The sequence below is a fragment of the Rana temporaria genome, chromosome 5 (genome assembly GCF_905171775.1).
Source record: "Rana temporaria chromosome 5, aRanTem1.1, whole genome shotgun sequence".
Lineage (NCBI taxonomy): Eukaryota > Metazoa > Chordata > Amphibia > Anura > Ranidae > Rana > Rana temporaria.
The window spans coordinates 113,473,567-113,499,473 of record NC_053493.1 but is presented as its reverse complement, the minus strand read 5'-3'; the positions used below and the strand labels follow the sequence as shown (position 1 = coordinate 113,499,473).

Sequence of the window (25,907 nt, the reverse complement as noted above, 5' to 3'; positions counted from 1 at the left end):
TTTCTAGTTCCCTTCTTCCCAGGCTGGGCGATACCGGGTTCTCACCCAGGTCACTATCCGACCATTGTCCCTGCTGGGCTACGTTGTCTTTGCCCCATGCCCGACCACCGATAACGTGGCGGCTGAACCCATTTTGGCTGACTTTACTGCCAGAGGACGATGACATGGGGACTGAGTGGGGGCAATTCTTCTCGACTAATGTAGACTCGGCGCGACCACAGGTGGTGTGGGAGGCCTTTAAATTGCATGCCCGGATGACCCTTACTACTCGCATTAACCAAATTAAGCGGACTTCGGCAACGGCAATAGATAGTGCGACGAATGCGTTAGGGGTGGCAGAAAGAGATTTTTTGAATGATCCCACAGAGAGCAGGGCTGGTAGCCTTAGGGTGTGCTCCAGAGCACTTGATCAGTTAATATACAAGAAATCCAAACGCAAGTTGTTCTTCCTCAGGCAGAGGTCATACGAACATGGTGAAAAGGTCGGGAAACTTCTGGCCTACCTCGTGCATTGTGAGGAAAGGCCACCGGTGGTGATCTCTCTGCGTTCTCCGGATAAAACTCTGGTGAATGCACCTGCACAGGTCGCGGAGATGTTCCGAGAATTCTTCACCTCATTATATGCTACCACAGTATCGGGTGACCTCTCTGTGATGGAGACCTTTTGGGACGAGATACAGGTTCCACAGTTAACAGAAGCCCAGGCGGAGGGGCTGGAGGAGCCCCTGACCCTTGAGGAGATTACAATAGCCTTAGCGGAATTTCCTGCGTCCATGGCACCAGGCTCTGATGGCTTACCAGTAGAATTTTATTCCACCTATGCAGAGATATTAGCGCCACAACTATAAAAATTATATAACTCTGTTTTTGAGGACTCTGAAATGCCACCCTCCATGAGGGAAGCTACTATTGTCCTGATCCCCAAGCCGGGCAAGGATCCTTGCCGTCCAGACTCTTATCGCCCCATTTCCCTTCTTCAGGTGGATGTCAAGGTGCTGGCAAAAGTGCTTGCCATCCGCCTGAACAAAGTTATTCTTTCTTTAGTCCATGGAGATCATGCCTGGCAGGAACACGTCGTTCAATCTCCGTAGGATGTTTATTAATCTTCAGGCCCCCATGATAACTCGGGATCCAGAATAATAGTGACATTGGACACGGCCAAAGCCTTCGACTTGGTCGAGTGGCGATATCTGTGGTCCTGCTTAGGTAAGTTTGGAATGGGGCCCAGGTTCATTAAATGGGTACAGCTTCTCTATCAACAACCGGTGGCCAGGGTCCTGGCCAATGGCTGGCTCTCGGACCGGTTCTCTCTGCATAGGGGTACTAGACAGGGGTGCCCTCTGTCGCCGCTGCTGTATGCGCTGGCGGCGGAGCCACTCGCCATTGCAATTCGCGCCCATGAGGAAATAGTTGGTCTACAGAGGGGGGGGGGGGGGGGGTGGTGGAAAAGATTAGTACATACGCAGACGATACTCTTCTATATCTTGACGACTCAACCAGCTCTTTGCCCACAGCACTGGACCTCATCGAGAGATTTGGCATGTTCTCTGGTCTTAGGATAAATTGGGACAAGTCCCAGGTACTTCAGCTGGACAGCTACCCTCCCACGGGGGACAGAGGTTCGCTCCCCTTGCAGAGAGTCAGTGTTATAAAATATCTAGGCATCAGGACAACCAAAGACCCGGGGGATTATGTCCCACTTAACATAGACCCACTGTTCACCATGCTTAAGCAGAAGACGCAGACCTGGACACGTCTCCCACTAGGGGTGATGGGCAGAGTGAATCTTATTAAAATGGTCCTATTACCCAAGATACTGTACATGCTCTGGCACTCCCCAGTATACCTTATCCTTAGGCACTTCATGGCTATCGAAGCGATTCTGAAACCCTTTGTCTGGGGGAACAACAGGCACAAACTTCCGTGGCATAAACTTAAATACCCAACGGACCTGGCGGGTCTTGCCCTGCCTGACTTCAACTTATACTACCTTGCGGCCCAGCTCTCACAAATGTTTCATATAGACAAGACGGATAGGGACAGGTTCGTACATCTCCTATGCCCAGGATGGGTGGGGAGGGCGTTGGATCCTATGGTGGCGATCGCAGGGGGAACTGTGAGAGAGGGTGGAACGGCTGGCCGCACAACATTACTGTATCAGTACCAGAAAGTGTGGTCCATAGCCTTCAAGAAACTACAAGTACCGCTCCTAAACACCTTCACTCCCTTGTGGCATAATTTGGCCATCTCTGAATTTGCACAAATCCCAGATGCTGGATGGTGGAGCTCTAGAGGTATTATTTATTTGTCCCACGTTGTTGCTAATGGGAGACTTAAGTCTATGCTCAGCCTACAGTCGGAATTTGCCCTCCCTGATCAAATGCACCTTAGATATTTGCAGTTGCGTCATGCATATAACACACAATTTCCTTTAGGCAACATCTCCTTGGACGCTAACCCATTGATGGCGGCCGTGAAAAACCCTGACCCTAAAAAACTCATTTCACAATTTTACTCCATGCTGTCGCTCCCCTCGGCAACTGTGGGGGCATACGCTGTGAAGGTTCGGTGGGAGAATGATTTGGGCCCAGTGGCGGATGACGAGTGGAGCGACGCTCTAGACACATGTAGGTTAGTTTCCCCTAAACTGTCAGATAGACTTACCCAGGTCTTCATACTACACAGAGCGTATCTCACACCCCTTAGAATCTCGAAATATAAACGGGACTCTTCCTCTGTCTGCCCCATGTGTGCTCAGCCAGCAGCCAATTTTTTTCACCTATTATGGTCCTGTCCTAAATTGCAGGCATTTTGGTCGCAGGTAGTTGGATTCCTGCATGACAAGATAGGTTCTCCTGCAACACTCCAGCCGAAGATGTGTCTGTTGGGTATTTTCCCCAATCCAGAAGGCAACAAATATGTGAAGTTGTTTATGCATGAGACACTTTTCTCGGCTAGGAAGGTGATTGCTAGGGGATGGATGCGGCCTGATCCTCCGCAGATATCGGCATGGTTGGCAGAGGTTAATGCTTTTTTACCCTATAAGAAACTGGTTTATGCACACAGGGGTTGCCCTTCCAAATTTGAAAAAGTATGGGACAAGTGGTTAAAATCCTCTGATACCTGTATTAATGCATAGTGATCCCTTTGGGGGATGTGTCTTTCCCTCACTCCCTTTACCTGGGAACGTTACTGCTGCAAGTGGGCAGGGTCTGGTGAATGGAGGCGGGTGGTGGGATTTTTTTTTTTTTTTGGGACGTAGGAGGACATGTAGGTGTGACGTGTGTATTTAGATGTTTTTGTCACCTTGCTATCTCATGTTTACATGTTCATCTGTTCACCCCCTTGTACTGTGTGACAGACTGATACTTTGACTGATTTGTCAAATGCGTGTATTACTGCATGTTATTTATATTGTATGTATCATCTCTAGTTCTCAATAAAAGACTTTTGGATTAAAAACAACTCCTTTAACTGTGTGAGAAAAACATGGGATTGTGGGTAAATCTTATACTCATAAACACATGTTTTTTCCTTGTAGTTACGAGGACTGGGTTGGAAGGGAGCATTTGTCTTTTAGGGACATGCCCCTTCTATGACACTCGAGTGAGAGGCGTGCCTCCACTGCAGCATTTTTTTTTGGACAGCTGGGTCCAATGGTACTTTACTATTGGTCCAAGCTGTTTATTGAGCTCAGTGCCTCTGACAAGAAGTGAAGAGAGGCACTGTGAGCTCAACCTCTCAATTTACTGCAAACAGAGTGTATCAGCTTGTATTTAAAGTGGCCACTCTGTATATAACTTATGACAGGCTGTGCAGGGAGCTCCATATCTCTGGAACCATAGGTCGTAGGAGCCCCAAATTTGGGGTCTCTGTGACCCCAGGTTGCCGAACTACGACCCTCAAATCTCGATTTGTATTATTTTATGTTAATCCCTGTTGTGCATGGACCCTCTAACTGCCCCGGAATAGACAGATCTCACACTGGGAACGATAGATAATTATCATCGTCTAGGCTTTTTTTTTTTTTTGGAGATTCTGTGTATAAGCAGTGAAAAAATTGTTTGCTTTTCTAAGGAGGAAGGAAAACAACTCTAAATTCGTTTTTGGATTTTTTTTCTACAGTTTCTATGAAAGATACAGAGCCCTTCTACAATGTAACCATGCTCATTATTACAAGCTTTCCAACCCCTTTACCATCCAGTTAGTTCAGAAATGCTTGAAGAAATTCTGAAACATTCGTTCAAACAATTTCAGTATTTTCGAATATCTACAAAACATTATGTAATTGTTGGCATTTTTATCTAAAACCCAAAAACTTTTAATTAGAAGACTGTGCATGCCTTGGCATCAAATTCTCATACTGATCGGCTCAGTGTGAGTTCTCAGCAATTTGTTGTTTATATGAGTTATTCGAATTCAATATATACAGTATATATATAAAATGTAAACATTATGCAACATATGTTAACCCTTTTCATGATGGGGAATAGAACAAATCCTAATGCCTGAATTTTGCAACTTTGACATGTGTTAGCAAAATTGTGCATATCATTGCACTACTGTACATAGTGATCCAGGTGGATTATACCTTGCTTGCTTCAGGACAAATTGAGCTTTCATTTTGGAGGTAAATTGTAATGGATATCTCATGATTTATTTTTTATTATCAAAGAAAAACTGTCTCTAAACAGTAAAAATTTTTTTTTTATTTAGTTGTTTATTTCTTGCTATTACCGTAGCCTAGACTAAAACGGTACCTCATGCCAATAAGTAAGATACGTATTGTGAAACTAAAAAAGCTGCTCCCCTAAAAGTGTAGAATTATTATACTTTGAATAGTGAAAAGAAGAAATGTGGGCGCGCTAGTGAAACCTATACCTGTTGTGTTGACCAGGGCCGCTGATAGGGAGTGACCACCAGCCCTCCTGTAGGGGGCCCCGACACATAGAGGGGCCCAGACAGCAGGGAGGTTGGTGGAAAACAATGCCCTCTGTGTCTCTCACCCAGGTTTCTCTCCCTCCAGCTGGATTTTAGCTGCTGGGTGAGAGACATGGAGGGATAATGAACCTGGCCAGCCGCCGCTGAGCTTCTTCCCCTGCCCTGAGAGGGGGTTGTGCTAGGAGGAGGGATTTGTGGGAATGTGTACTTGGAGAGGGATTGAAGAAAGAAGATTTGTGCTGGGAGGGGAGATGCGGGTGATTGCGTACCAGGAGCCGATGAGGGAATTCGGGGCTAATAGGAGGGATTGGGGGAATTGTGCAGGCAGGGGAGATTTGTACTAGGAGGGGGAATTGGGGTGTCATTTTTGTTTCTATTACTAATGATTTTCATGTATGTTTTTGTGAAAATATTGTATAGAATACCGTCAGGTGTGTGTGTGTGGGGGGGGGGGGGGGCTGGGCGTCAGGTAGGCTGTACGGGGCCCCATGATTCCTAAGGCCTTGTGCACACGACCGGATTATCCGATGAAAACGGTCCGCCCGTTTCCATCGGATATGTCCGCTGACGGATTTTGGTCTGATGGTTGTACGTGTCGCGACGTGGCCGCGCCATCGCCACGACGATGACAAGGCGACGTGCGTGACCCTGGAAGGTAAATACTTTGACGCATGCGTCGAATCACTTCGACGCATGCGAGGGATGGCGGTCGGTCGGACAAGTCCGGTGAGTCTGTACAGACGACCGGATTTGTCCGACGGACAGGTTTCCAGCGGACAGATTTCTTAGCATGCTAAGAAATTTTTATCCGCTGGAAACTGTCCGATCCGCCGGACAATTGTCCGCTCGGGCCTACACACAACCGGATCTGTCCGCTGGAACTGGTCCGTCGGACCAGTTTCAGCGGATAGATCCGGTCGTGTGTACGGGGCCTAACAGTGGCCCTGGTGTTGACAACTGAAATAGGAAGACATCAATAACATACACAATATAAACTAGTTCAACCTTTTAGATCATAAAAAAACATTAAATTGCAAAGTGCTGAGCCATAGTGAAACTTGTAAACCAAATTAAATTGAATAAACGTCCTTTAACCACTTCCGCCCCGGAAGAATTTACCCTCTCCCTGACCAGAGCACTTTTTGCGATTCGGCACTGCGTCGCTTTAAATGACAATTGCCTGTACACATATAAGCGGCGTGGTACCCAAAATAAATTGACGTCCTTTTTTCCCCACAAATAGAGCTTTCTTTTGGGGGTATTTGATCACCTCTGCTGTTTTTATTTTTTGCGCTATAAACAAAAAAAAAAGAGTGTAAATTTTGAAAAAAGCAATATTTAAAATATTTTGCTATAATAAATATCCCCCAAAAATATATATATATATAAAAAAAAAATGTCTTTCTCAGTTTAGGCCGATATGTATTCTTCTACATATTTTTGGTAAAAAAATAAAAATCGCAATAAGCGTATATTGATTGGTTTGCACAAAAGTTATAGCGTCTACAAAATAGGGGATAGTTTTATGGCATTTTTATTAAAAACATTTTTTTATTAGTAATGGCGGCGATCAGCAATTTTTATCATGACTGCGACATTATGGCGGATACATCTGACGCTTTTGACACTATTTTGGGACTATTGTCATTTTTACAGCGATCAGTGCTATAAAAATGCACTGATTACTGTGTAAATGACACTGGAATGGAAGGGGTTAACACTAGGGGGCGGTGAAGGGGTTAAGTGTGTCCTAGGGGGTGATTCTAACTGGGGGGGGTCTGGGCTACCAGTGACACTACAGTGATCACTGCTCCCAATGACAGGGAGCAGTAGATCACTGTCCTGTCACTAGGCAGAACAGGGAAATGCCTTGTTTACATAGGCATCTCCTTGTTCTGCAGCTCTGTGACATGATCACGGGACATCGTCGGACAGCTCACCTGCATGGCGGGAAATTCAAAGTGACGTACAGGTACTTTTCCAGCCGTGCCATTCTGCCGACGTAAATGTACATGCGGCGGTCGGCAAGTGGTTAAACAGTTCATGAAATCTTCAATGATGTGTCTTTAGTGAGACATACTGTGAGAAACCATCACCAACTTGTAATGTATCCAAGTTGTTTGTTTCGATATATTGCAAGTTGGTGATGGTTTCTCCTTTTCTCTATTACCATAGCCTACCACCAAAGCACAACCTAAAATAAATTCTCCTGCTCCTGACGATCACAGCAATACCACATATATGCATATTTTTGTTGTTTGTAACTGTAGCGGGGCTCAGAAACAATAGTGAGCATTTTACTTTTTTTATTCTACCTAAAACACACTGACACTAACTGACACTAAGGCCCTTTAAACATGGCCGGGAATCCCGTCAGGAAAAAAACGTCGGTTTTCCTGACGAGATTCCTGGCAAGCTTGTCTTGATGAGCACAGTGGCTGCGCTTGATGGGCACAGTGGCTGTGTTTCATGGGCACAGTGGCTGTGTTTGATGGGCACAGTGGCTGCATTTGATGGGCACAGTGGCTGCATTTGATGGGCACAGTGGCGGCAATTGATGGGCACAGCAGCTGCCTTTCATGGGCACAGCAACTGCAATTGATGTGTTTTTTTTTTCAGTTTGTTTACGCCCCCCCCAAAAATTTAAAAAACAGGCGTCACTGTTTACATAAAAAAAAAGCATTTTTTTTAAAAATAACTTTTCAATGCTTTGTACCATTGCTGACAGCTAAAGTGTACACAAAACAGTTGCGGTATGCAGGGCCGCTGATAAGCCAGTACAACTGGCCCTGTTGTACTGGGCCCGGCCAGCAGGGGGGCCCGGGCAATCTGACAAAAGAATGCATGCAAAATAGAAAAAAAAAAATCTCCAACCAGTGCCCCTCCTGCAGCGGTGCACAGGGCCGATGTGCAGAGTCCTCCCTCCTCTCCCTCCCTCCGCTTGTGTAACTAATCACACACAGATCTCTGTGTCATTGAGCTGGGGTCTAAACTGTTCGGCGGCCGTCCACTGTAACAAGATCATGATAGACGGAACACTGATCCAATGACGGGAAATTCAATCAGTATTTCTTTTGGATAATCAAACTTATAACTGGCTGGAGAAAGATAAATATCATTTGAAGACAAACCTGCACTTTAATTCAAGGCAGGGTCTGGGGAGGGGCCAGGGGATTTCTATCAGCGGCCCTGGCGGTATGTATCAGTAATTGGCATCAGCAAGTACTAAAAAAATGGTATCGATGCATCCCTAGTCATCATAATATTTCTCTCATGAGTTTTACATTTTTCATACAAGTTCCTGTATATTTTCCGGATTTTTTAATAAGGTAGTGCAAAATGCAGTGACTATAAGCACACTAAATCATATAAACCAATTAGACATCATTTTTTACTTCTAGAACACATAGGGCTAGATTCAGGTAGCCCTGCGTAACATTGTGCGGGCGTAACGTATCTCCAATACATTACGCCGCCGTAAATTAGGGCGCAAGTTTCGTATTCAGAAAGAACTTGCGCCCTAAGTTACGGCGGCGTAACGTATGTTCTCCGGCGTAAGCCCGCCTAATTCAAATTTGGATGATGTGGGAGTGTTTTATCTAAATTTAGTGTGACCCCACGTATTTGACTTTTTTTTACGAACGGCGCATGCTCGTAATTCCGCCGAAATTCGTCAATGCTTTAGATGTAAACGAAACTTACGTCCAGCCCTATTCGCGAACGACTTACGCAAACGACGTAAAAATTTCAAAATTCGACGCGGGAACGATGTCCATACTTAACATTGCGTACGCCTCATATAGCAGGAGTAACCTTACGCCGGAAAAAGCCTAACGTAAACAACGTAAAAAATAGCGCCGGGCGGACGTACGTTTCTGAATCGGCGTAACTACCTAATTTGCATATTCCTTGCGTAAATATACGGAAGCGCCAACTAGCGGCCAGCGTAAATATGCAGCCTAAGATACGACGGTGTAAGACACTTACGCCAGTCGGATCTTAGGGAAATCTAGGCGTAACCGATTCTAAGAATCAGGCGCATTGATACGACGCCGCAACTCAGAGATACGACGGTGTATCTGGAGATACGCCATTGTATCTCGTTCCTGAATCTAGCCCTCAGTTGGTGTACTAGCCTAAAGGTACATTGTATTAGTTATAGGAATGACTTTCAGTCCCCAGCAGGCATGAAAGGTTTATCTTTTGTGCAAAGTCAGTAAAAAATTTCTGGCTACTAGTTCAGTACTAGTACTAGTTTCCCATGATAAAGTATAGACATGTACACTCATAGGAGACAAGTATGTGCATCTATATACTTGTCTGTAGACAAGTTTAATGTTTAATGAACAGGTCGGTGAAGCATTTCTTCTTTTTTGTAGACAGTGGGGCAGATCCACAAAGATCTGCCCCGGCGCATCGTATCCGAGATACGCTTCGCCGCCGTACCTTACCTGGCTTTAAATCGAATCCATAAAGAATTTGCGCCGTAAGTTATGGCGGCGTATTGTATCTCAAACTGCGCATGCGCCATCCCTAAATTTCCCGCCGTGCATTGCGCTAAATGACGTCGCAAGGACGTAATTTTTTTTAAACATAGACGTGAATTACGTCCATCCCGATTCACGGACAACTTACGCAAACAAAATAAACGCGGGAACGACGGCCATACTTAACATGGCAGGTCTAACTATACGCCACGAAATACCAGCTTTAACTATACGCTGGAAAAAGCCGACTAGAGACGACGTAAATTAATGCGCCGGCCGCTCGTACGTTCGTGGATCGTCAGAAATAGCTAATTTGCATACTCGATGCGAAAAACGATGTGAACGCCACCCAGCGGACGCCGAAGAATTGCATCTTAGATCCGAAGGCGTACGAAGACGTAAGCCTGTCGGATCTAACCCAGATGCCGTCGTATCTTGTTTTGAGGATTCAAAACAACGATACGACGCGGGTAATTTGAAAGTACGCCGGCGTATCAGTAGATACGCCGGCGTACTCGCTCTGTGGATCTGCCCCAGTGGATTTTTTTCTGATAGATATTTTTCCAACAAGGAAAGCATGCACAACCTAAAAGCAGTTCATTCAGATTTTATTCATTATTAGTTAAAGTGTTACTAAAGCTAGGACCCTGCATTCACTATATCTGGTCTCCCACAGTACACAGAACATGAAAATGCATTTATTTTAATACATTTAAACTGCTAAATACTTTTAATCATCAGCAGTATATAGCAGTCTTGTGACTTCTATCAGTGTCCGGCCGAGCACTGGTTAAAGTTTGTAGGAGGAGGTTTCCTTCTCTTCTGACTGTTGACCCCTGACTTTCTGTCTGGACAGTGCTGATTGGCCCTCTGCACATGCACCCCCCCCCCAAAAAAAAATTATAATAATCTCTAGCAATACACACCAAACTGAGCATGTGCAGAGTGCCTCCAGGGGCTCTGTTCTATCTGCAGATGGATTGGAGACAGTAAAAGAAGGGGAGGATCAGAAAAAACAGGATCAAACAGCCTTTGTTACGCAATGCAGAGAATTAACCCCTTAGGTTCCACAGTGAGTATAACAAGCATGCTTTACTGCATATACCTGTACAGACTGATTTTACTGTTGTGAATTTAGTAACACTTTAATGGCTACAGTGGTAAAATAGTATTGATGCTATCGGTCCAATAGATAGATTTACTTCAGAATGGTTCATCCTAAAAATATAGGGCTAGATTCAGAAAGAATTTACGTTGGCGTATCTATTGATACGTCGCGTAAATTCAAAGCTGCGCCGGCGTATCTTCTTTCTGTATTCAGAAAGCAAGATACCCTGAAATTAGGCTAAGATCCGACTGGTGTAAGTCTCTTACGCCGTCGTATCTTAGTTGCATATTTACGCTGGCCGCTAGGTGGCGCTTCCGTCGATTTCAATTTCAATACATTTTTATTGAGATTTTAAGTAGGGTTACAGCAATTACATAAGCATCAAAAATGACAAATGCCCCTAGGGGCGACTCACACCATTTTGCGAACATAGCAGAAAATTACAATGAAAACAATAATAACCAATCCCGGAGAGGTAATTCAAATATTAGGACTGCCTGAAAAGCAGTCTAGAAAGGGTACATTAAAGATCTAACAGATGTGTAGTAACAATACCCTGTAGAAAAGGGCCCGGACCTAAGGGTAGTCTGGAACCTAAACCCTTAACACCCCACTTGGGAACCTGCTGTGCTAAGAGCAAGGCCCCCGACTCCCCCAGCCCCCGTCCCAATCCCGCATTACTCACACTAATGCGGGTAAGACATATAAAACAACCCAAGGGTAACAGGAGGAATACCCCCCCCCCAAAAAAAAAAAAAAAAAAAAAAATATTAAATATCTGAGAACCGTAACCCCGCAATAATCATAGGTAGTCAATAATACACAAATCGACAGGGATAGTAAAAGAGGTAAAGAAAGAAGGAAAGGAGAAAAAGAAGAAAGGGGATAGGGGTAGGGTGAGGAGGGGAAGTATGATGCCTAACTCTAATCAGGAGTTCGGTCAAACTTATTCAGGTTCAGGTGCAAGGTGAATACCAACATAATCAGCCCAGGGAGCCCAAGTCTCATGGAACACCTCGGAGGAATTAGCCAGTATGCTGGTTAATTTTTCTTGAATCATGATCCATGAGATTTTCTGTCTAACTACCGAAATGAGCGGCCTGGGCTGTTTCCAAGATTTGGCAATGGCAATTTTGGTGCCAAGTAAAATAAAGTGGACCAGCTTTTGTGTAGATCTAGAAAGCTGTGGGACATGGGCATTCAGTAAGGCAACATTGGGAGTCCTAGGGATCTGGTATCCTGTTACTCTGTAGATCATGTTGAAAATGATTCTCCAAAAGGAGCGGATCCTAGGACATTCGCACCATATGTGGGCCATGGTGCCCCGAAGCTGACACCCCCTAAAGCAAAGGGGATCTGCATTAGAAAACATGGCGGCCAATCTGGATGGAGTAAGGTACCATCTGGTAATAACCTTAACGCTTGCCTCCATTAAGGAGACGCCCTGAATGCCCCGGAATGATCTGAAGACAGCTTTGTGCCAATTCTCCAAGCTAATGCTGCTTTGAAAGTCAGACTCCCAAGCCTCCATATAAGATGTTTTAACTGTTGGGTGAGTGAGGGCCGAGTAGATCACCGAGATACCTCCTCTCCACCCCATGGCTTGTCCGCACCAAATTTCATATGAAGTGAAGTCAGGGGGTAGGGGTCTGGACTTCCAGATGCTATGTAGAATTTGTGAAATTTGTCTAAAGTGGACCTTCTCTGATTCAGAAAGTTTCAGAGTATGAATACAGTAGTCTAGGGAGATGGGACCACTAGAAGTAAAATATTGACCTATCCGATATAGCCCCTTGTCCAGCCACCACTTAAACTCTGTGGATCGTAATCCTGGTGGGAAGTCAGGGTTATTAAAAATATGAGCTAAAGGATGGGCAGATGATGTTAGACAGGTGTTGTGTCTAAGGCGATCCCATAAGGCAAAAGATTGAGATAACACTGGGGAAAGGATAGGTGGACGGGATCTGGTGGGGGACCATAGGAGATAGTCCAGGGGAATAGTGGGAACAGCTTGCTTCTCAATATTGACCCAATCCGGTATATTGAATCTGGAGTATAAGGTGGAAAATTGTGCTAATCTAGCCGAGAGATAGTATTTGTGAAGGTCGGAAAGTCCCAGGCCCCCCTTGCTTCTATGACGAAAAAGCGTGTCCTGCGGTATACGATACCCCGATGTACCCCAAACAAACTTAAGCAATTTACTTTGAAAAGATTTTAGGTGATTTCTCCTTATTGGAATTGGGAGGGAGCGAAATAAGTATAGTATTCTTGGGAACAGAGTCATTTTAATTGAGTTGATCCTTCCCATCCAAGAGAGATTAAATTTAGACCACATAATAAGATCAGCCTCCAGTTTTTTATAGATAGGGGGGTAATTAAGGTTGTATAGAGTCTCTGCCTTGGCGGCTAGGGCGATACCCAGGTACTGGATAGAGGAGTCACTCCAGCTAAAATTAAAAGATTGTTTAAGGTCTAAAACTAATTGAGGGGATAGAGATATATTAAGTGCCTGTGATTTGGAGAAATTGACCGATAGGCCTGAAATTTTAGAAAAATCATCAAGAGTGCGGCATAAGTTGGGAAGAGTGGAGATGGGGGAGGTCAAGAACAGCAGGATGTCGTCCGCAAAGAGGTCACATTTGTGGGTTTGATCCCCACATTGGACTCCTGAAATATTAGGGTTCTGTCGTATAGCAATTGCCAGAGTCTCAATTGCAATGGCGAATATTAGAGGAGACAAAGGGCAACCTTGTCGAGTGCCTCTTCCAATTTCAATAGGTTTGGAGTAATGGCCTTTAATCCTGATGAGTGCTCTAGGGTTCGCGTAAAGGGCCCGAATAATACCCAGGAACCTGGTCCCAAATCCCCAAATCTCAAGTATGTTGAAGGTATAGGACCAGGACACAGAGTCAAAGGCCTTCTGGAGGTCCAGTGACAATAAGAATCCCTTCTGGGGGGTCCCTCCCGTCCAATTGGTTTGCAAGATTGACACCAGATCTATTGCTCGTCTAATTTGGTCTGGACCTTGTCTGCCGGGTATAAATCCTACTTGGTCCCCATGAACATATTGCCCTATGAACTCTGCCAATCTATTGGCTAGAATTTTAGTGAGGACCTTAAGATCATTGTTAATAAGGGAAATCGGGCGATAATTATTGACATCTTCTGGGTTTTTGTCCGGTTTGGGAATTACTGTGATAAAGGCTGTGTTAATCTGGGAATCAAAAGGGTCGCCCATGGCTTTAGAATTAAAAAACCTGGCCATATGTGGTGTTAGTATGTCCAAAAAGGTTTTGTAGTAAGGAAGCTTCCGTCGATTTACGCAAGGAATATGCTAATTAGGTAGATACGCCGATTCAGAAACGTAAGTCCGCCCGGCGCATTTTTTTTACGTCGTTTACGTTAGACTTTTTCCGGCGTAAAGTTACCCCTGCTATATGAGGCGTATCCTATGTTAAGTATGGACGTCGGGCCAGCGTCGAATTTTCCGTCGATTACGTCGTTTGCGTAAGTCGTTCGCGAATAGGGCTGTACGTAAGTTACGTTCACGTCTAAAGCATTGACGATTTGCGGCGTAATTGTGAGCATGCGCACTGGGATTCTTTCACGGACGGCGCATGCGTCAAATATGTGGGGTCGTAAGTAATTTAAATAAAACACGCCCACATCATCCACATTTAAATTAGGCGGGCTTACGCCGGACCACATACGCTACACCGCCGTAACTTAGGGCGCAAGTTCTTTATGAATACGGAACTTGCACCCTAAGTTACGGCGGCGTAACGTATCTGAGATACGTTACGCCCGCAGAAAATTACGCCGGGCTATCTGAATCTAGTCCACTATATTTAATGGCATGGCTGTTTTAAAGTTAATTTGTTTATGTTGCTCAGAGGGCTGGTCAGTAATGCCTTTTAGCATGATGAGCTGATTATAGCTTATATAACTCCCCTACACTCCATACACTTTATGAATAAAAATATTTTTTGAAGTGAAATTGTCTTTGCCATGGTTCGTATCCATTTCCTATGTAGTGGGAGGTAAAAGTACTTATTAACCACTGGAGAGGTCTTGCTTTATTCAACATGCAAAGGCTTAAAGCTTGTATTTCAATCATGTCGTTTTAAGTAAAATATTCCACTGGTAATAAGGCATGCACTTACATAGCAAATGCAAAAGAAACCTTTGAACTGAGATGAATAACAAACAAATTTGTTATTTAATGCAACGAAAATTATTATACACTTAACATATAAAAAAATAAAAAACACAGAAATACGTGAGCGTAGGGGGGTTTACAATAATGGAAGGAAACTTCCATGTAATCATACAGTCTTATATAGCTTATTACTCATCACCAAACTACCACCAGCTATCAGTGAGAAGGCATTAGATTCTGCTTTCATAACCTAACTACACACATAGTTATTTTAAAAGAAATGAAAGGCATTGTAAAGTCTCCAGGTTTTTCACCTATAAGCATTCTATGCATTAAGGTGAAAAACCTTCTGTGCTGCAGCGGCCCCCAGAGCCTCCCCTTTTTCTTACCTGATCCCGATCTGATCCAGGGATGTGCACCAGCCCAGCGACTCCATTCGCTGTCTCCATCCTCATTGGATAGATTAAAGGGGGTTGTAAAGGTTAGTTTTTTATTTTCTAAATAGGTTCCTTTAAACTAGTGCATTGTTGGTTCACTTACCTTTTCCTTCCATTTCCCTTCTAAATGTTTTTTTTCTTTGTTTTCTTTGTCTGAATTTCTCACTTCCTGTTCCTCCTCAGTAAGCTGTTCTGCCTGACTAACCCCCAGCCAGAACGGGTCGGATGATGGGGGCAAGCTTACTAAGGAGAAACAGGAAGTGAGAAATTCAGACAAAGAAAAAAAACATTTAGGCCCAGATTCTCAAAGACTTGCGCCGTCGTAAGTCAGAATGGCCGATGTCGTATCTATGCGCCTGATTCATAGAATCAGTTACGCATAGATTTGGCCAAGATACGAGCGGCGTAAATCTCCTACTCTGTCGTATCTTGGGGTGCATATTTACGCTGGCCGCTAGGTGGTGCTTCCGTTGATTTCCGCGTCGAATATGTAAATGAGCAAGATACGCCGATTCACGAACGTATGCACGCCCATCGCAATTAGTTACGCCGTTTACGTAAGACATACGCCGGCGTAAAGATAAAGCAGGTCTCTGGGTGGCGCAGCCCATGCAAGGTATGGACGTCGGAACAAGCGTATCTTTTTACGTTGTTTACGTAAGTCGTACGTGAATGGGGCTGTGCGTAGGTTACGTTCACGTCACAGGCATTGAGCCGGCGTATCTTTGGGCGTAAATACGATGTGATACTGTGCATGCGCGCGCATGCGCCGTTTGTTCGGCCATGCATCTACATGGGGTCACGCTTAATTTAAATACAACACGCCCACGACCTGCCTACTTTGAATTACGCGCGCTTACGCCGGCTGATTTACGCTACGCCGCCGTAACTTAGGACGCAAGTGCTTTGTGAATACAGCACTTGCCTCTCTAAGTAGCGGCGGCGTAGCGTAAATAAGATACGCTACGCCCGCACAACGTAAAGCCGCCCTACGTTATTCTAGGCCTTAGAAGGTAAATGGAAGGAAAAGGTAAGTGAACCAACAATGCACTAGCTTAAAGGAACCTATTTAGAAAATAAAAAACAAACCTTTACAACCCCTTTAAGCTTAAAAAAAAAACGTCCTGAAAGGGGAGGATGCACGAATAGGGGGCGGCCGTGGATAGATTCATGCTATGCATGAATTTATTCATTATTCCTCTAGGGGGTGGCGTGGATAGAGGGGGCGGCGCTCGGGCTCCCCTAATGGACAGGCCACCGTTGGTTTTGTTCCTTTGATCAGTTTATCTGCATGTCCTTTTGTAAGCATTGTAGTCACCTGCTTATTTTGTCCATTCAGAGTGTGCGACAGTAGACTTCCTCATCTACTTCTGTAAGGAAATTTTCTGATACACACTTTGCACAGGTCGAGCAAATGAGTCAAACATTCAGTGAAGCAACAGAGGCCATTCTACATCTGTTACACTAAAGGCCTGTACACACGATCGGATTTTACGACAATAGTTGTCTGATGGATGTGTTGTTTTGGATAATCCGACCGTGTGTACGCTCCATCAGACAATCGTTGGTGGAATTAATGACAACAGATGTTGGCTGTTCATGCTCACCAACTGTCTGACAATAAATCTGTTACATCGGATTATTCGATCGTGTGTACACAAATCCGTCCAACTAAAATCCAAAGTACAAACACGCATGCTCAGAACCAATGTTAAACATTAGGACAACATAAGGAGAAGTTGCCCAAAGGGTGGCGCTAAAGAGCAGAAAAAAACACATATTTAGGTTTTGTTGCTGAAAATGTTGTGCCGTCTGTATGTATTCCAAGTTCACAGGCAACGCCCTTCGGACCAAAATCCACGGATTTGTCTGATGGAAGTCTGATCGTGTGTACGAGGCCTAAGTCTTCTCCATTAAAATATTTGGCAAGGGTTTTAGAGCTTTCTTTTAATCATTGATAGAATCAGAAGACTAGTTTGAGCAGTATAAAAGAGCATTGAGCCCCCATCCACACTTGTCATGTGATTTGATTTACAAATCACATGACAACTTACACCCCATTGCCAGTAATGGAACCGCTCATATCGCCACAACTTATGTCACAGCGATTATGAAAAAAGTCCCTGCACTACTTTTTACCGATTTCATTGCGACTTGCATAGACTTTTGTTAAATGAAGTTGCAAGTCGCAGTGCAAATCACATTGATACGCGACTTTGAAATCGCGCTGAATTAGTGGAATTTAATAGCTGAGCCGGTGTAAACCAGGGCTAAATGTAATTCAATCTTTAAATTATAAATATATTATTTTGCTTACAGCAACTGATAGTTTACTATCACCTTTTGATACTCAAATGTCACCAAGAAAATATGAGCATAGGAAATAATCTTTAATTACAGATCCTAAACACTGAGCTAATGCTGTGCTATAAAAAAAAAACAGTCAAGGCATTTTTATTGAAATGCAGAGGTGATAAACTGGCCATCACTATGCACCATTCAATGCCTATACTTTAAATGAAGTACTGTGTTTATTGGCGTATAACACTCACTTTTTTACCCTGAAAATAGAGGGTAAACTGTGCCTGCGTGTTATACACAGGGGGCTGTGGAAAGTTTTTTTCCTGAAACTTCCCTCTTAAACTTAGGGTGAGTGTTATACGCCGATAAATACGGTACCCACTAATACTGACTAAGGAGCTGTGATTTTGGTCAATACTAGGGTTGTCCCGATACCACTTTTTTAAGACCGAGTACAAGTACCGATACTTTTTTTCAAGTACTCGCCGATACCGAATACCGATACTTTTTTTTAATCTCATGTGACAGCGGCACATGTGTCAGTATTTTTTTTTATCTTTAACAATTTTGTTTTTATTTTTTATTTTTATTAATAATGCGTTCTTTTTTTTAAAGGGGGGGGGGGGTGGACCGTGTCAGTGTGTTTTTTCATTTCTTTTTATATTTTCTACAATAATTTTTTTTATTCTTTTGTTTTTCTATTCTTTATTTTTTTTTAGCCCTGTTGGGGGGCTTTGGTGAGATATCAGGGGTCTAAACAGACCTCTGATATCTCCCCTTTGAGACAGGGAGAGGGAGTAGTGACACATGTTCCCCAGTCCCTTTCTCAGCAGCATTAGCTGCGCTGAAAATGAATGGAGTGAAGACAGCGCCTTTTCTTCATTCATAAACTGAAACATTTGTAAACACAGGTTACAATGTTTCAGTTATGGGAATGGACAGAGTCAGTGATCACGGACTCTGTCCATTCTGACAATTCCAGGGGGTGGAGGAGGAGCATGGAGGAGGAGCACGGAAGGGGAGGGATACAAGGCGGGATACACGGCGGGATACATGGCGGGAGAGAGAAACACGGGGGACACGGAAAGAGAGAGAGAAACACGGCGGGGGACATGGAGGGAGGGAGACAGACTGCAGCAAAACAAAGAGGGGCTGGAGGAGGACACAGGACAGTCAGTGGTGATCGTGTGTGGGGGAGTTACAAGCACCGATCACCGCTGATTTTAAAGCAGCTGAAAGCTTCGGGGGGGGAGGGGTGTAGAGAGAAGCGGAGAAATTACTTTTAAATCTATACAGCGGTGATCGGTGCTTGTAACTTCCCCACGCACTGATCACCGCCGACAGTACAAGTATCGGGTGAAGCATCGGGAGCATTTGCCCGAGTACAAGTACTCGGGCAAATGCTTGGTATCGGTCCCGATACCGATACTAGTATCGGTATCGGGACAACCCTAGTCAATACTATGTTTTTTTTTTTACAAAAGGAAAATCCACTTTGCAAGTGCAAACTACAAGTGCAAAGTGGACTTGAAAGTGGACTTGGAAGTGCAGTCGCTGTAAATCTAAGGGGTAGATATGAAACGAGCGGAAGCTCTGCTGATTTTACTATCCAATCATGTGCAAGCTAAAATGCATTTTTTTTCTTGCATGTCCCCCTCGGATCTACAGCGACTGCACTTCCAAGTGCACTTTCAGTTATATATGCAATTATAAGTGCACTTTGGACTTGTAGTTTGCATTTGTAGTGCAAAGTGGATTTGCCTTTAGTAAATAACCCCCTATGTGTTTTTCTCACTTATATGCAGTAGGAAAAATAATTATTTGATCCCTGCAAATTGTGTGAGTTTGGCCACTTACAAAGAATTGAAGGGTCTATAATTTTTATCATAGGTGTATTTTAAATGATAGAGACAGAATATCAACCAAAAATCCAGAAAAAAATCAATACAAATGTTACAAATTGAGTTTCAGTTCAGTGAGTAAAATAAGTATTTGATCCTCAAGCAAAACATGACTTAGTACTTGGTGGAGAAACCCTTGTTGACAGGCACAGAGGTAAGACGTTTATTGTAGTTAGTGACCAGGTTTGCACACATCTCACGAGCGATTTTGATCCACTCTTCTTTACAGATCTTCTCTAAATCCTAAAGGTTTCTTGACTGTCTCTTGGCAGTTTCAGCTCCCTCCATAAATTTTCTATAGGATTAAGGTCTGGAGACTGGCTAGACCACTCCATGGCCCTAATGTGCTTTGTCTTGAAGCCACTTTTTTGTTGCCTTGGTGGTATGTTTTGGGTCATTTTATTGCTGAAAGACCCATCCATGACCCATTTTCAGTGTTCTGGCTAAGGGAAGAAGGTGCTCATCCAAGATTTCACAATACATGGCCCTATCCATTGGCCCCTCAATGTGGCAAAGTCAAGCTGTACTTTTAGCAGAGAAACAGCCCCAGAGCATAAAGTTTCCACCTCTGTGCTTGACTGTAGGGATGGTGTTCTTATGGTCATAGTCAGCATTTTTCTTCCTCCAGACACGGTGAGTCCTCCTGCTCAAGAAGACACATGTACAGTCATGCCAATGAATATCTAAATGATTCAGAGAAGGATTGGGAGAAAGTGCTGTGGTCAGATGAGACGTCTGCTCTTTGACATTAACGCAACGTATTTGGAGGAAGAAAATGACTATAACCCTAAGAACACCATCCCTACAGTCAAGCACAGAGGTGGACACATGACGCTTTGGAGCTGGTACAGGCTGACTTTGCCGCATTGAAGGGCCAGTGGACAGGGCCATGTATTGTAAAATCTTGGATGAGAACCTTCTTCCCTCAGCCAGAATACTGAAGATGGGTCGTAGATGGGTTTTTCCAGCATGACAATGACCCAAAACAGAGCGCCAACGCAACAAAGGAGTGGCTCAAGAAGAAGCACATTAGTCAGTCTCCAGACCTTAATCCAATAGAAAATTTATGGACGGAACTGAAACTTTGAGTTGCCAAGAGACAGCCAAGAAACCTTAAGAATTTAGAGAAAAGTGAACCAAAATCCCTCCTGACTGACAACTCATGGGGTCCCCGGGCAATAGGAGCTTATGGGGCCCCCGGGCAATAGGAGATTATGGGGCCCCCAGGCAATAGATTATGGGGCCACACAGTATACACACATACAGTATACATACACACACAGACACACAATATACACATACAGTATACATACACACAGAATATACATACACAGATTGAAAAGGTAGTTGAGAGGAGGGGCAGCTATAATCTTGGGATTTTTAAAAAAACACAGATTTTTACGTACTGTTCCTGATTTTACTGAGGCTGATGGGGCCCCCTAGTGACATGAGGTCCTTGGGCAGTGCCCGAGAGCCCAAATGGTCAGTCCGCCCCTGCTGAGATGTGTGCAAACCTGGTCACCAACTACAAAAACGTCTTACCTTTGTGCTTGCAAAGAAGGATTTCTCCACCAAGTACTAAGTCATGTTTTGCTTGGGGATCAAATGCTTATTTTATTCACTGAACTGCATTTATTTTGTGTGTTTTCTGGATTGTTGGTTGATATTCTGTCCCTATTCAAAATACACCTATGATAACAACTATAGACCCTTCATTTCTTTGAACTTATAAAATCTGCAGGGGATCAAATAATTATGTTACCCACTGTATAGAATAAAGTGCATATATCTATCTATGTGTGTGTGTGTATATATATATATATATATATATATATATATATATATATATATATATATATATATATATATATATATATATATATATATATATATATATATATATAATTATTATTATTATTTTTTTCACATAAATGTTAGAACAATAATACTGCATTTACAATCCCAGACATTTCTTATCAATAAGATTACATTTGTTGAAGAGCCCTGACTTTTCTTTGAACTGCTACATTGATTTATGGTAAGAACATGTGAAGGCCACGGTTGTACTGTTTGCAATGGACAAAACGAAATGCAGTTTGACATTAGAAATAGTTTGACCTCTTCTCACTGCAATCATCCACAAATGAGTTAAGGCTCCTTTGAGTCTGGTTCTTTAAATATATATCCAAAGCTTACCTTAGATTTAAATTATAATGTATATCCTACCTGCAATATTGTGCATTTTACTTTAACTCTCTGTGTTCCCTCTTTTGTAGATTATGGATTGACTTGAGTCATTATATTTGTCACCAAGCTATCCTTTTTTCCTTGGGCAGGAAGTATAAAGCCTCGTACACACGACCGAGGAACTCGACGGGCGAAACACATAGTTTTCCTCGTCGAGTTCCTTGTTAGGCTGTCGAGGAACTCGACAAGGCAAGTTTCTCCATTCCCGTTGAGGAAATAGAGAACTTGCTCTCTTTTTGGCTCGTCGAGTTTCTCGACAGTTTCCTCGACGAAAATGTACACACGACCGGTTTCCTCGGCAAAAACCAGCAAGAAACTTGCTGGGAGATATTTTTTTGCTGAGGAAACCGGTCGTGTGTACATTTTGGCTTCAGAGCCATAGACAAGGATATCATGGGCATACGTGTCCTGATTATTTTAACTGGGAATCAAAGCATCTCATTTGGCTTTGCTTTGTTATCATATTATAAGAAATCGTAAATTGCTAAAGCATAAGCTCATACTCAAGATTCATTAGTCTGTGTTAGTCCCATTTCATAAAATCATTTAATTGTACTGTTCAGTGAAATGTACTGATTCTACTCAGATAAATGATCATAATGACCATTAGCTGTCCTGCTGTTTTCCCTGTTGCTCTAAAAAAACACACCTGCCATACTTTACACTGGCCGTGATTCTTGGACACAAATAGGGTCAAACATATACATTAACCACTTCAGCCCTGGAAGAATTTACCCCCTTCCTGACCAGAGCACTTTTTGCGATACGGCACTGCGTCGCTTTAACTGACAATTGCGACGTTGCACCCAAACAAAATCGATGTTCTTTTTTTTTCCACAAATAGAGCTTTCTTTTGGTGGTATTTGATCACCTTAGTGGTTTTTACTTTCTGTGCTATAAACAAAAAAAGAGTGACAAGAGGTTAAATGTGTCCTAGGAAGTGATTTTAACTGTGGGGGTACGGGTTAGCACTGACATGACAGCGATCACTGCTCCCAATGGCAGAGAGCAGTAGATCTCTGTCATGTTGCTAGGCAGAACAGGGAAATGCCTTGTTTACACTGTTCTGCAGCTCCGTGACACGATCGTGGGACACCGGTGGACATCGGGTCCACAGGTTCTGGGGGCACGGTCACGGAGCACATGGTGGGCTCCCACTATGCCACGATTTAAAAGGGATGTACCTGTATGCCCATTTGCACAGCCGTGCCATTGTGTCGATGTATATCGTTGTGCGCGGATCGGCAAGCTGTTAAACAGACCTGGCATCCAGTCACACTGAGTTCAGCTTTAAATGTGTGCATGCCAAGTAATGGTGGAGGCATTTATTAGCTCTCACAGAGATCCCAGTGCTCCCCTGATAATGTCTTTATCTGCATTTTTAACTGATTTTGACATGATACAATTGCATAAATCCTTGTGCCTTTGCGGTCTTGGTTGTATTAACAATTGTCTGACACTGAATAGCCCCCTGCTACATACAGCCTTTCACCTTGTGACTTGCTACAATGATACATTCTACTAGTGTAATTAACAGGGAAAGGAGCCTGAGAAAATGTATCCTCCTAACTGCAAAATACCGTTTGGGTTTGTGCCCCCCCCCCAAAAATAATTACCACTAGCCGCCACTGCCAAAGATTAAAAAACTATGCAGTTTTCAACCTAATCCAGCACCAGTGCAAGGGTGGCCATTGTAGGAGACATTTCTGTATAGCTTTATTTAAGATAGGATGTTGTATATTTTACTTTTTGATGGACTATTGTGATTTTCCTTTTGTGATCTTTCCTTGACCTCAACCCTATATGTGTCTTTTTATGCTTGCACTGTGTGTTGGTGGGTAGGTCTTTGAGTTTATAAGTCTGTTTACTTCCATGTTGTAGCGTCTTGAGAAAGGTGGACTGGGCTTCAAAGAAACATCGACAATAATATGATTTATCTTCTGCAATACTCATGAGTGCCTCTATACCTGTTTTGAATTTGTATGGATTTATTTGCGAGTAAGCATTTAGGCATTTACCCCACACATAGAGTGCAGTGGCTACACTTTACTCTATATAAAGTATATTTTTATATATTTAGTAGAAATTATTGTACTGTACTGTAGTGTATTATTATTGTGTTTTGCAAACAACGCGACCAAAAATGCAGCAAGCAAGATTTTTAACACCACAACGGAAGCCCAACAGACCAGTGTGAAGACACATGAATGCAAGTTTTTCTTGCGCTAAAGGTGTCAATAATGGGCAAAATTCATGAAATTAATTAAAAAGTTAAATATAATACAAATATATATATATATATATATATATATATATATATATATATATATATATATACTGTATATAAATAATTTAAAAAACTCTAATGTTCGTTTTCAGCCAAGTGCATCATGACGTTTCTGATTTGCCACCAAAATTTTTATTTGGTGCACCTCTAACCACAACTTGTGTTTGTAAAAAAGCTATTAGGCCTCAAACACACGGACGGACTGTCCGCTCGGAGATTTCGGTCTGATGGTTGTACACACCATCAGACAGAAATCCGCGCGGACACGATACGCAGTGACGTGGCCACGCCGTCGCCGCGACGATGACGTGCGCGGCCCTGGAAGGTCAATGCTTCCACGCATGTGTCGAATCACTTTGACGCATGCGAGGGCTTTCGGCCGAGCGGACATGTAAGGTGAGTCTGTACAGACGACCGAACATGTCCGACGGACAGGCTTCCAGCGGACATGTTTCTTAGTATGCTAAGAAACATTTGTCCGCTGGAAACCTGTCCGATCCGCCGGAAAATTGTCCGGTCGGACGTACAGACGACCGAACATATCCGCTGAAACTGGTCTGCGGACCAGTTTCAGCGGACATGTTCGGTCGTGTGTACCGGGCCTTACAGACAACGGCAGATGACTGTGAAGTTACATATATCTGTTGTTCAATTGGTTATTAAGATGCACCAAAAGTTGTACAACAGTTGGGGTATATATTACCAGATAATAGTTTTGCTAAACATGCAAATGCTTTGCAACATTAGGAATGTAAACACATCATCACATTGTAAAATATATATTTATATTTTAACTGGGTGCATATTAATAGTAACTGTATTTTTTATGTTGTAGCTGATTTTGGCCTTGCTAAGCAGAAGCAAGAAAATAGCAAACTAACATCAATTGTTGGAACCATTCTCTACTCCTGGTAAGATTCCCAGTAATTTTGTCCTTTGCTATAGATTACATTTTATCTGTTATTTAGCATTAGTCATGAATCTGCTAAGGAGGATTGTGTGGATGATAATAGGTGATGGAATAGGTGATGGAATGAGGAAAGGATCACAGAGCTCGCTGCCACAGCCTGTCTATGTTTTTGGAGAGCCAGATTTCCCTTGCCATAAAACAGCAACAACTGACAAACTTTGTTTCCAGCTCTGCTGTGTCTGATCGCTGGCTCGACCTGTACTAGGAGTAGATTGGGCAGTCACATAGAGTGCTATACCATGGTCCAGCGCCAGTCCACTCCTACTAAGAGGCCACGCCAGCACTCAGAAATCAATGTGCAGACAGTTGGTGGTCATTTTATTGCACTGCTTTTTCTGCGTACCACTGGAGGCATGGCTTTTAACATCTGATGGTACACATTGCTATCCACTGTAAATTTTATATTATATGGTAACAATAATTTGCATACATAGGATGCATTTACACAATATATGGTGACCTAAGATTTTCTGCTCAAGAAAAAAACAGATTACCATTAGGGCACATAGAAAACAGTTGTTTTTCTATGTGTCTTGTTCACACCACAACACTGGTGCGATGTGTGTACGGAGAAACGCAGACATGTTACATTTTTCCACAGTAAACTGAATGGCATCACAGTGTATTTAGGTACATTAATTAAAACAGAACTCAAACATGCATTTTGTCCAGAAGAAGAACGCCCCAATGTGAAAAATTCATAGGGTGAGATTGTTGACATTATGTTTACATTTGCTTTGGGGACTGCAAAGAGCAAGCAGAGCTAGGGCTTTACACCCGGTGCTGGATTAAGCACTTGTTTGTGTATTTTTTATCTTGTCCTTTACTGTTGAAAGCTTCTCCTATTTTTGAGCTTCACCTATTAGTGTTTTTAAGCTGTGCCTAAAAAAACATAACAAACCACCTCTTCTGATAAGTCCTCCCATTCAAGGAGAAGTATGGAGGTGGAGTAGTCCACGATCAGTAAAAGTGATAGAAGGCTTTGGTTGTTTTTGCTCTAAGGCAGGGGTGTCCAACTCAATTTTAATTGTGAGCCACAACTGCCTTATGGTTGGACTGGTTGTATCTG

General features: G+C 43.2%; 1 protein-coding gene across 3 annotated transcripts in view; it reads left to right on the top strand.

The window, feature by feature from the left end:
• NEK10 (NIMA related kinase 10) overlaps positions 1–25,907 on the top strand; it is a 326,603-nt gene that overhangs the window by 119,384 nt on the left and 181,312 nt on the right. For all 3 annotated transcript variants that reach the window (XM_040353019.1, XM_040353018.1, XM_040353020.1), the window contains exon 23: positions 24,704–24,779. In XM_040353019.1, coding sequence (XP_040208953.1) covers positions 24,704–24,779 — 76 coding nt within the window. The remainder of the gene's footprint in view (positions 1–24,703; positions 24,780–25,907) is intronic.